Genomic DNA, 11,602 nt, shown 5'->3' on the forward strand with positions numbered 1-11,602 from the left:
GAAACAAAAACAGTCGAGCGTCCCAGTGAAACCATATGCCAAGAGCAGATAAACAGCACAGCTGCAATCCTGAATCCAGAGCAGCACACGCATCCTTCAGGAAGGACGATATAGAATTCACCCTCCCTCTAGGGTAACTCCCCCGCTCACACATCCCCACTAGCACAGGACCTGCGCTAAGATTTGTGGGCCATAAATTCGAATCTGAGTCAGTTGAAAAATGGTATGTGGGGGTGGGGGTAAAAAAAAACAACCTTGTTCTCTTGAAATTCTTCATGGGAAGTTTCAACGTTTTTCAGTGATTGATGAAGAACAATTAGTTTTCAAAACAAAAAAATAAAACTGTTCTCATTTTCAATTCAGTTCGGGGGGCGGGGGGTTCCACCTCCCCCTTCTTTCTCCTTAGCCACTGGAAAAGATCAGGGGAGAAGGGGAGAAATAAAAACAACTAAATAAAAAAAAAAGTCTAAAAATGTTCAGGTTTAAAAGTAAAAAAAAAAAAAATCTGAAAAAGTGTTTTAAAACAGAAAATTTTCCACAATTTTTTTAGAAGGTGCCACATAATTAGAAACCACTGAAAATGAAAACGTTCACCTCGCTCATATCATGATGCTCCAGCACTACAAGGAGGAAGGTAAGTTTTGAACACCGTAACAAGGGTTATATTTCGCTAGGTGCACCGTGCTGTTGGATAATTAGCACCGAACACCTCCGTAGGGAGCACCTGGCACATGCGCACAACACAAACCCGACTCTTTTCAGAGCTGCAGCTGACACCCATGTGCCTCGCACACATGAGAAAAATTGCACATTTTCACAAGCCCACATCATTGATCGATAGCCCTGTGCTCATCTGCTCCTGGGCAGGAGTTGAGAGAACGTCGCCCCACAGCTGTAATTCTTGCTGCCAGCTGCACTGTACATAACCACTTCTGACAGCGCCTTTGCCCTGCTTATTCAAACAGCGATAGGCTTTGTAACGAAGAAAAAAAATCAGTAGCATGTGAAAGTTTATTTTGCATGATGCTGAAACCAAATGATTGTTTAGATTGAAATATAAACAATGTTTTCTTCTCCAGATCCTTTTCCGTTCCTCAGGGATACTTGCTCTATCTGCCCTACCAATACCTCTGGGAATGCCTAAAATCTCACCACTGGCTTGTCTCAGAACAGGTCAGCCTGGCACTCTGAGGCGTGATCGCAGCAGGGTTAAAAAGAGAAGCATAGACGCAGCAGCATAGGCTAGCAATGGGATGATATACCCAAGGTCCCCGGCGCACTTGTACAGCCCACAGGGAAGCCAACGTCTCAGCATCTAGGCTGCTGCTTGTTGCCATGCTAGAACGGGGAAAGCCATGGTAGTTACATCCACCCATGCTGGGATTGTGCCTCAGATCACAGGGCAGACGTACGCTTAGTAGCAGAGGGATAGGCCCAAACCTGGCATGGCCTCTGGCTCCAGGAGAAAACATCATGACCAGGCAGGTCTTTGCACACTAGCCACACTCCTCACACACCCGTTCCGCAGAGACCTCTGGAGCTGGGCTGGTGGGGCACCTAATAGGGAGGGGCTTGGCAGTGTACTCCCTCTTTCTCTAGACTCCCCAGAAGCTCCCCAGAGAGATCCCACAGGAATTCGGGCCCACAGGGTGGGAGCGGGGGCCAGGCAGGGAGACCGGCTGATTTCCACTGAGCACTCTTCTTCAAACCCTCCTGGTGCAAATCCCAGGGTGAAACGGCCCTTACCCGCTAGATCAGGAACCGTGCTTTTGAGGGGCACCAGAAGCCAGGAAGGCCAGGCTGATGCATGGTGGCAAATGGCTCTTTTCCTCTCAGACAAATGACAGGCAGCCTGCAGAGTTTTGGGGACGGGGGCAGGGGCAAGGCCACCCAGCCCTGCTGATGGACAGATAAGCAGGAAGCATCTTCTGTTTCAGCCCCCTTACCTGAAGCTAACCCAGCTCGAAGCCTGCACTGGACATGTACACGTGCATTTCAACAGAAGCCTGGGCCCTGCACATCTCTCTGTGCTCATCTTGAGCAGAGGCTCATCTTGCTAACATCCGGCCCAAGCGTTCAACGGTTGGTTAGAAAATTACTATAGTAAAAAAAAAGCTGATTAAAGGAGAGTAAATCTGAACCCATAATTCATCATATTGTTTTCGTAAATTAATAAATGTACATTAAAGAGTTTGTGTCTGGGGTTTCACAGGGAAGCTGATAACTGCTGCTTTCCCAGCCCTCGCCTGGAACATTCCAAACAATGTAATATTTCAAAAATGTTCTAGCAGCTTGTCAAGTCATACTCTTGAGGTTAAAACCTCCTTGGCCTGCCAAATTCCTCCATGCAGCTCCAGATGCACAAGGCATTTGTGGATTTAATTTGTTTCTTTTAGGAAAAACATGGGAAAAACTCATGTAAATTTTCTCCCCAAGAAACTGCATCAAATGTCGGTCAGTAATCCACAGCAGAGTCCCACTCCAGATGGACTTAGAACAGGATGTCAAAAGTCAGAGAGTAAGGTCTGCCTCGGCCACATGCCAGGAGCCCCAGGGACTTGCCAAGAGCACACGCACTTTTGAAACAAAACATGCCTTTATTTTTCGCTGGCTTGCGGACACTTCGCACATTCACCTTCAGAGTGACCTGCCCACAGTTGCTTTCTCACAACGCTTCATACAAACAGAATGAGACACTCCAGGAAAGGTTTGGGGATTTTTAACATGCAGCCATCGGTGAAACATTGTGGGCACTTATCTATCCTCTCCACTGTCCAAAGGCACTTCCTGTGGAAAGGTATGGCCTCCAGAGTCTCTTTGGAGGGATGGGGCAGGCTGCGGTAAGCCAGCATTCTGGATGACTAGCCATATTCTGCTTGGGCCCATCATCTCTGGTCCTGGCTTTGCACGAGGACGTCTCCATGCTCTCCCCTCTCTGGAATGGCTCGTCCTGATGGTGGAAATACGGACCAAGAAGCCCTACGAAAATACAAATCAAATAACACCAGTAAGACTTCACTGTTCCTGCAGTCAAATAGAAAAGGTACCAAAATTATCCTAGCTCCATCTCTCCTCATTTAGAGGTAAGAAATAAGGTTTGCTGCATTATAGCTCATTGGACCCACAAGGCACAACAATCTCACCAACCACTAGGAGAAGTAGCTGATGCCAATAGTACGAGAGAGAGACCAGGAGAGAGTTTGGCACAATGGAATGAAACCATCTGGGGCAGTCGCATTGAAACCAGCCACTCCTCCATGGACGCTCTTTCACCTCTAATACCATCCAACAGCAAAACCTAAACAAGACAGGAAAATTAGAAATGTGCCAAAGAGGTGGATCATGGCTTGGGTAAAATACTAAGCAGGACTTTGGACATCTCCAGCTCCATAAAGCCTCTGCAGTGGGTCTGCTAGGAAATAAATCCCAGGGAGCAGCCAAATCGCTGCCAGAAGAATAGTCAAAACAGGAATTTAGCCTGTGCCTAGGTCTGAGATATGGTAACAAATGAACTAGAAAGACTCAGACGTCCCATGCGAAGTGGAATGGCGAGATGTCTGAGCCAAACACTCGGTTTATGTACTCTAGGAAACATTAATGACAGAAGCAGCAATGGAACAAAAGAAATCATCCCTGTGAAACACTAAGATCTATGGCCCTCATGTGTCAGGGTGGAAACAAAATGAACGGCAGTACATCAGCAGTAACAAAAGTCAGGAGCGTGAGCAGAAGGTGACCCTTCAACTGGAAATTCCTCATGGCAGGAACCTCGTCTTCGACCTGTCTGTAAAGGCCCCCCCCCCCCGACACACACACAGACACACTGATGGCACTAGGTAAATAACAGAGTTACTGTCAGGTTGGGCAGCCTTCATTTCCTGAGGCTTTCACAAAAAAAAGCCCTCTCTAGGTACATTACACTGTGTGAACATCGAGTGCCTGAGAAGCAGAGCGTGGGTTGCATGGAACTAACTGAAAACGCAGCTAAATCAAGCAACATTTGGCATAATGGCAACATGCATTATTGTCACAACTAGTGCGAAGCATAGGCAACTTTGCAGGTCATGAAGCCACACGGGACCAACCTGCAATCATCAAAAAACGGTTCTGCATGATGCAGCATCTTGCAGCGGCTGCCTGTCTCCCAACAATGCTGTCACCACTGCATGCATCTGAAAGTCATAAAAGGGCTATAAACAGAAAAGAAAATGGAATCACTGAAGCCATAACAAGATATAAATATGATATTTATGATATCCAAAACCTCTGTGTGTTTAAGGAACATTTTGAATCAATAGTATATTCCTCAGCCCCATATGGTTCTATTTTCCCACTAAGTTTTAGTCCTACTAGGAAATATCTGGCAATAAAAAAAAATTCTAAAAGCGGTATAAATTTTGATATCTAAAAATTTCCATTAAGAAATTAACTGCAAAATAGCCAGCATGAAAGGGAAGAGAGCGGAGTTGAAATCAGGACCCTGAGAATGGCTGTGTCAAGATGCCCAGAAGATGTGTGGTTGAGGACTGGATAGCCCTCCCGTGGGCAGAGCTGCTGGACTCATGAAAACAAGCACAGAGCACTTGTAAATAAGACAGGCAGCACATCAGCTGATCTACCTTGTTCACTAGGAGCTAGCTACAAAAAGTAAACAAGAACAGAAACAGAACATCCCTGGCTGGAAAACCAAAGCAGCTTGCCAGCCTGCTTTGAGAAGGGTAACCCCTGCCCACCTGGGGAGGCCCACACAAGGTCTCAAAAGTACCAGATAGTTGCAGTTCTGCTGATCTAGGTCAGGGAGAAGCCAGAGGGACACTGTCTCAGGGAATTGTGCACGACACAACATGCTGCAGTTGCGCAGTGCGTGTCGGCACACAGGGCTGGGAAGAAGGAATGTGTTTGGATCAGTGCTGTCAGAATGCATTAGGCAATATTCCAGACATGGGCACGGATGCAAACAACCAGTAAGGTCTAGCTAATGGCCCCAGAGTGCATGTTTCTGCGCTCTGTTTAGGGGAGGGGGGCAGGTTCCATCCCCCAACCCTCAGGGAAGTCTCCTGCACAAAGCCAGAGCCTTCAGGTTTGGGGCTCAAAAATCAGCATTTGTCCTCTAGGAAGGACATCTGCAAAAGTGCCACATATCCTCCTAATGAAACAAATGGTGTTGTTTCCAGCTGGGCGGTGGAGGCCATTACCCAATGCTGCAATCCCAGCCAAGCTTCCAGAGAAGAGTTGTTCTTATGGGGCTTTTGTTTCTCTGTTTAAACTCTGAAAGGAAAAAAACAAACTCAAGCTGCAGCATACAAAGGGATCAAATGAAGAGGGAGCCTTCTAATCTGCCGCTGCTACAATAACACAATGCATTGGTAACGAGATTCATCTTTCTCTCACTCGAGTTCAGGCATAGTGTGCATTGTATGTCTTCTGCTGGTTTCCAGATATAGCTGGCAAGGCCGAGCGGGAGCGAGACCATTGTGAGAGATGCAGGGAAGAGGGAGGAATGAAAGGAAACAAAATCTGGAGAATATAGAAAGGAAAAGCTGAGACAAGAAGGGGTTGAAAACAGACAGAAAAATGAATGGCAAAGGGAAAAAAGAATAAAGGAACAGAGACACTGAGGGAGAAGGTGTTTTTAAAAAGACATGATTAAAACTAGAGAATTCCAGTATAGGGAAGAAGAAAAAAACCCTGGAATCAATAAAAATTAAAGAACAGGGATTGTGTCACTGGTTATTTTGTTACCATGTCAGCTGTGATCAGTTGTCTAGTCAACTTGGCGTCGTAAGCTGAACAATCGGATCTCTCACTGCCAGCCATCAGTTGCCAGAGATATAATAATCAGTCCCCAGAGGCCTCTCAGATATTCACTATGACTCAGATAAATTCTCCACTCTGGGGCGGGTGGAGTCTGACATTGGATCTGCACTGTAACAGGCCCCCTACTTTCCTTCTGAATCCACCAAGCACATTGGTCAGCAATGCACACCAGTTCTTTCTAATGGCAGCCCAGTGTTTCCCTATTAAATACAGTATTGGGGGGAGCAAAGGGGAACTGGAGACTTCCCTGGGGGGATATGGGTACAGGAGGTCCTCTGAGATTGGAGGCTGGGTCATGCCTAAGGAGACCATCCCCTGCTCCAAGTACCATATTCGGAGCTGGGCCAACACCCCAGACCTGAGACATGGGTCCGGATCCGGATTTTTGAGTGCCTCAGAGTGCAGAACGGCTGGGATTCCACGTTCTCGTTCAGTCCATTACAGAGACTCGGGTTTGGGTCGAAAGTTCAAGCAGGCCCCAAATCTCGGGAATGCTCAGGTCGCAGGCTGGTTCATGAACAGCTTTATAAGACTGCAGTGAGCATACCCCATTACCTCGAAGGAGAAAACCACTACAGGAGAAGCCAGAATACTAGGTCCCTACCCATGCCTTTCGCCAGGACTTTTGCTTAGCCTTTTTGGGTAGGCCTAGCACTTCTGCCATGGCCCCACCATAATGCACATTGCTGGTCTCAGGACTTGGCGGGGAGAGGGGTCCGTGAGGCAATCCATTGGGATATCCCTCCAAAGTGAACTCACTCCTTTTACATGAGCATTGAGGAGGGAGTGATAATTTGAACCCTCCAAACCCTAACAGCCTTCTCTGCAGAAGTGGAGTCCAGTTGCTTGTTCCTTTTTTAAAAAAAAAAGAAGTTGTGTCTTCACAGCAGTCTTCATAGGGAAAAGAGCCAGAAACACATTCGGGGTTTTAAATAACAGTTGAGGTTCATCTTTCCATTCTAGCTCCAGGATCAAAACCAAAGGGCGTGAGGACGTGACCCCAGAACTAGCTCTGGCTGGCTTGCCTGAAACCTTCGCCTGTACTGGAGAGGATTAACACTGAGATAAAGGCAACATGCTGCTTGTAAGGTTTCTGTGCTTTTCCCCTATACTGATGATTTACCATTTACATTCCAATTAGAGTGAGACAAAATTTCAAACAAAAATGCAGATTCTGGTCAACTGAAATATTTAGTGAATTTGTGTCAAACTTCACAAATTGTTTTGGTAAAAAAATATGGAAAAAAATCCAAAAGGTCTAAGTGATTTGTTTTAAAAAAATTTAAATTAAACATTTCAAAATTTCAATTAGAAATGACTCTTCATTTCAAATTTTACTTTAACTTTTTTACAAATTTTGGAAATAAAATTGAAGAAAAAACCCTCAGAAACAAAAATGTCCTGTGTCAGGTCAAAAGAAATGTGGTGTTCAACCTGAAATGATTCTCCCCTTCCCCCATTTTTCGGTTCAGTCACTGAACCAAAGAATTGGCCATTCTCTGAGCTTTAATTCCAATAGCACTCCCGGGCACCATTTGAACACATAGGGAGAAATAGTCCCTTTGCACTGTACAGTGTAAACTTACACCCTAAGGCCCTAGTCTTGCAGTGAGATCATGGAAATGAACTCTTACGCCCATGCAGAGCCCAGCTGAAGTCACTGGAGGATCCACTATTGCAAAGTCTAAACAGTGGACAGCTTATGGGACACTGGGCCGGGCAGTGGAGAACTGGTGCCAAAGTTGAGTCCCAAGAAGCATGCATCTGTTTTTGCTCAGATGAAAAGTCAATCAGTCAGGGCTTATCTCAAGCAGTCACTGTGTCAGGATCATTTCACATTGGAGTGCATTCCAGGCTGCCAAAAGCATCCATCGCTCTGACATAAGCCGGTCTGCCAGCTGAATCAGAGTCAAACTGAGGCTGAGGAAAACAGTCGAGAGAAGTAAAATGTGATTGTCAGCACAGTGCGATACGCAGGCAGTGCTGCCCCTGAACTAGCCGTAGACAAGGGCATGAGCCCAGCGTCTGAGCGCCTCTGGGGCAGATCGGCTGTGATTTCGTTTCCCATTGGCTGGGAATCAGCATGAGCACCAGGCACTTCTTTCCCCTGGGCTGGGGCAGCAGGAGAGCCTTTGAAGGGGAAAGGAGGGAAGAAAAGGTCTAGTTGAATTAGACCATTTAATTCAGCTGTCTCGTTATGCAGGATACCTGCTTCTGCAGCACTTATGGCCACTCCGCACAAATGCTGCCTTGGCTCATTCCCGGGGGGCCTCGCCTGCTCCCCAGTTACTATGGCTTTCCCACCTTAGCAAACAGTTGGCACAGATGCTATTTGAAAGCAGTTCCTGTTAGAATGGCCATGGCCCCCACGTCGGAATGTGCTATTGTCCACTGGGGACGGCATCCACCCGCTCTGCTGCATTCGGAGCAGGGACTTGATGCTGGGCCGCCCACATCCCCAGGGAGTGCCCTCATCACTGGGCTAGTGGCCATTCTGGGGTGGGCTCTCTCTCTCGCTGACCCAAGGAATTTAATTCTTTGGACCCAGTGGAACAGCTCCAGCAGGAGAGGCTGGCCGAGTGAGAGCCCGGCTCGGAGGAAGGTTTGGTTGTCACTGATACGTTGCGGCACAAAGTTTTGGTTTCACCTAATCTGCATTTGCTGATGACAATTTTCCCTATTCCTCTACTATCAACAGTCCACAGCAGTGCCAGGCCAGTTCTGGTCACCTGCCCCCCGTCCTTTCCCTGCATCTCTTCACTGCACCCCGTTGCAATGCCAGCCAGGACAGGAGATCGGGGTTGCAGTCAGAGCATTGTGGTCAGTCCTCCCAGCTCAGTCACACCTTCGGGAATGCTTGGTGATCTGCCCCCGACTATTCTCCCGGTCGCATACCCACTTCCACAGGCCAGGAACTGCAGCAGCGTCTACTTCCCCAGACAATCCCCTCCCAATGGTGCACTTGCTGCTGCACCACACAGCAATACAGCCTCATGGCCAGAGGTGTATTCAGGGCGTGGCTGCGCAGCTCCTGGGACAAACGCTGTGCGTGGATGTGGCACTCCAGTTCGACAAGGAGCTGCCTGGGGGGTGGGGGGTGACTGTACTCAGGGGCTGTCTGCATCCCACACTTCTCCTGCACAGCAGCACTATATGTATCTGCATTTCTCCAGGCCTGAAGTGCCCTCAGCTTTTGCCTGTTGACACCTGGTACTTCAGCGAAATTGCCAAGCCGGGTCTGAGAGCGCAGAACATCCTGCTGTGAGAGAGGCCTAGCCCCTGGGAAGTGGCAGCTTTTGCAGAGCAGATTCTATAGCAAAGCTTGTTGTTCCCCATTACCACTAGCGAGAGGGGCAGGAAAACCAGCCCTGAGCAGCACATGGCTGAGGAACTTCCCTATTTCCCAGCAGTATTCTTTACAAAACAAACGCCAAAGCAGCTTTTGTCTGCCTAAGAACTTGATCCCCACTGGGCTGCAGCCCTCTTAAGCTGCCTGATTTAATTTCACCGGTGATCAGAACACAGCCCAATTAGCCTTGCAGTGTTTGCTCGTCACTTCTCCAGAAGGTTTGTGCTCTTTTCTCCCACCCTTGCTTTAGTAACTACGCAACAGTTGCTGCAGGGTTGGGACTCTGACGGGTCATGTTCTTTCTTATTCTTTCTCTGTTTACCTGTGCAGCAAGGATTGGCCTGGGTGTGAGTGTGGCTGCATGCCCTAGCATGTGCAAGTGCTCTCCTGAGGACACCATACGCTGTAACAAAGCCGGACTGAGAACTCTTCCTGCAGAACTAGCAACATCTACCGTTTCTTTAAACCTGTCTAACAATTTGTTAAGGATTCTTACTGCCAACACATTCCGAAATCTGACTTTCCTCCGCAGCCTCTGGCTGGATCGCAATAACCTCACCTTCCTGTACCCGGGAACCTTTAGTGCCCTCAGCAATTTACGGGAGCTGGATCTTGGCTGGAATTCACGCTTGACACACCTCCATGCTAATACTTTCAGGGGACTCTCCAACCTCATCAGCCTGGATTTAGCTAGCTGTAATATCTTCGAAATCCACCCATTAGTGTTTTCGTATTTGCTCTCTTTACAGGTACTTGACCTAACATCCAACAACCTGCGTTACATCCCGCAAGCCTTCAGAAGCCTGTCCAGCCTCACGAGACTGTCTTTGGAAAGAAACCACATCGAAGCCATAGGCCGAGATTCTCTGAAGGATCTGAAAGCCCTGTACGAGCTGAACCTCCGGAAGAATCGGATCTGCACAATTCAGAATGATGCGTTTGCAATGCTAAACAGGCTGGAGGTGTTAGATTTAGGACACAATCATATATCTGATTTGCCTAATCAGCTTTTCAGTGGTCTGATCCAGCTCAAGACCATGCATCTTGAGGCCAACAGAATCACCAGAATCAAGTGCTCTTTCAATAGCCTGCGTAACCTGAGAAAGCTCTACCTGAACAACAACCACATCTCATCCATTTCGCAGGCTGCCTTCTCCAATTTAAAGAACCTGCAATTCCTTCACTTGAACAAAAACAATTTAAGTTCCCTTCCCAAGCACTTGTTCGCAGAGCTGCTGAAACTGAAATACGTGTTTCTATCCCACAACCCCTGGAACTGCGACTGCAAAATGCTTTGGTTCCCCACCTGGATAGCAAGATACAAAGGGGTGGTTGAGGGGATGCAGTGTGCCTTTCCAGTGCTTCACAACCAGACCCTGCTTGACGTCTTCACTCACGGCGAATTAATCAACTGCTCAATACCACCTGGGCTGGCAAGTGCAGACAAGTGCGAAGAGACCAATGCTAACACTGCTGCCATGCCACATGCTATTTCTGACAAATTACTTTGGATCACACTCGTGTGCTGTGCTTGGTATTTGGCAGAGACACTAGACAAATCATTTTCTGGACTTGGATCAGATGTATCAGCATTTTTTCTGTAATCTGTTTATAAAAAGTGAACAATGGATTTAGTTGTAGGAATGTGCTGAGATTTTGTAAATGAATAAACTATTGACAGCTTTTACTTCTTGCTATTGGCATTGCTAAACTAATTAACACAATGACTATGGTAACAGGATTCTAATAGGATTGCAGCATTCCTGAGGGTGAAAAGGTCAGGTTATCAAATTCTGTGCCAGGGTTCGGGCTGTTAATCTGTATTAATGCTGCAGTGCATGAGTGGAGGGAAAGACTCTCCAGGCAGCACTATCCTTCACATGAGACAAAACCAAGTTCCCTTTCTCTTGTTTCTTGTTGGCATCCAGGTGAAAGCTGAAGATCCTACTTTTTGGTTGGTTTTCCCTATTTATAAAAAGGTTCCCATGCCCTTGTCTGTGTGAGCTGGTGTTAAATGTAGAGTCTCTTCACCACCAGCCTGTGATATGTCACTTTGCACAACGCTTTGAGATGCCCTGAGTATGAGCATTCCTATATATATCTCAAGCTCTAGTCTCTTTAGTTTCGAATTAATCAGGTTAACACAGGCTCTCCTGAGGATACAGAATGTCGTCCTGTGCCTCTGGACAGCACTTCCCACATTTATCTGCATTTCTTTAGTGTGCACAATGTCCCATCACATCTCAAATGTCTATAAAACCACGTCAGTAATTTAGGGTCTACTTAAATGTGCAGTGTTTTCCTTCAGCTCATATCCGGGAATGCGATACTGTATAAAACACTTCTGCAATAAGAATTTAAAAGACAGTGAGTAATGGAGCACCAGCGAGGGTGTGCCTGTCACAGAACTGTGGCATAAAGCAGCAGTATTTTAGC

The 11,602-nt window shown here is 47.1% G+C and overlaps 1 protein-coding gene across 2 annotated transcripts; it reads left to right on the forward strand.

Moving 5' to 3' along the window:
* Positions 1-8,980: 8,980 nt before the first annotated feature.
* On the forward strand, positions 8,981-10,847 carry LOC116822520 (uncharacterized). Of its 2 annotated transcripts, XM_032776452.1 has the most exons (2): positions 8,982-9,384; positions 9,497-10,847. In XM_032776452.1, the coding sequence occupies exon 2, from the start codon at positions 9,538-9,540 to the stop codon at positions 10,768-10,770; it is 1,233 nt and encodes a 410-aa protein (XP_032632343.1). In that variant the 5' UTR covers positions 8,982-9,384; positions 9,497-9,537; the 3' UTR covers positions 10,771-10,847. The 2 variants fall into 2 exon arrangements, with proteins under 2 accessions (XP_074925109.1, XP_032632343.1); XM_075069008.1 differs by having other exon boundaries at positions 8,981-10,847.
* Positions 10,848-11,602: the final 755 nt, after the last annotated feature.

Source organism: Chelonoidis abingdonii, chromosome 8 (assembly GCF_003597395.2).
Source record: "Chelonoidis abingdonii isolate Lonesome George chromosome 8, CheloAbing_2.0, whole genome shotgun sequence".
Classification (NCBI taxonomy): domain Eukaryota; kingdom Metazoa; phylum Chordata; order Testudines; family Testudinidae; genus Chelonoidis; species Chelonoidis abingdonii.

Coding starts and splice junctions, on each gene's coding strand:
- LOC116822520 (XM_075069008.1), top strand. CDS start 9,460: ATGTTCTTTCTTATTCTTTCTCTGTTTACCTGTGCAGCAAGGATTGGC.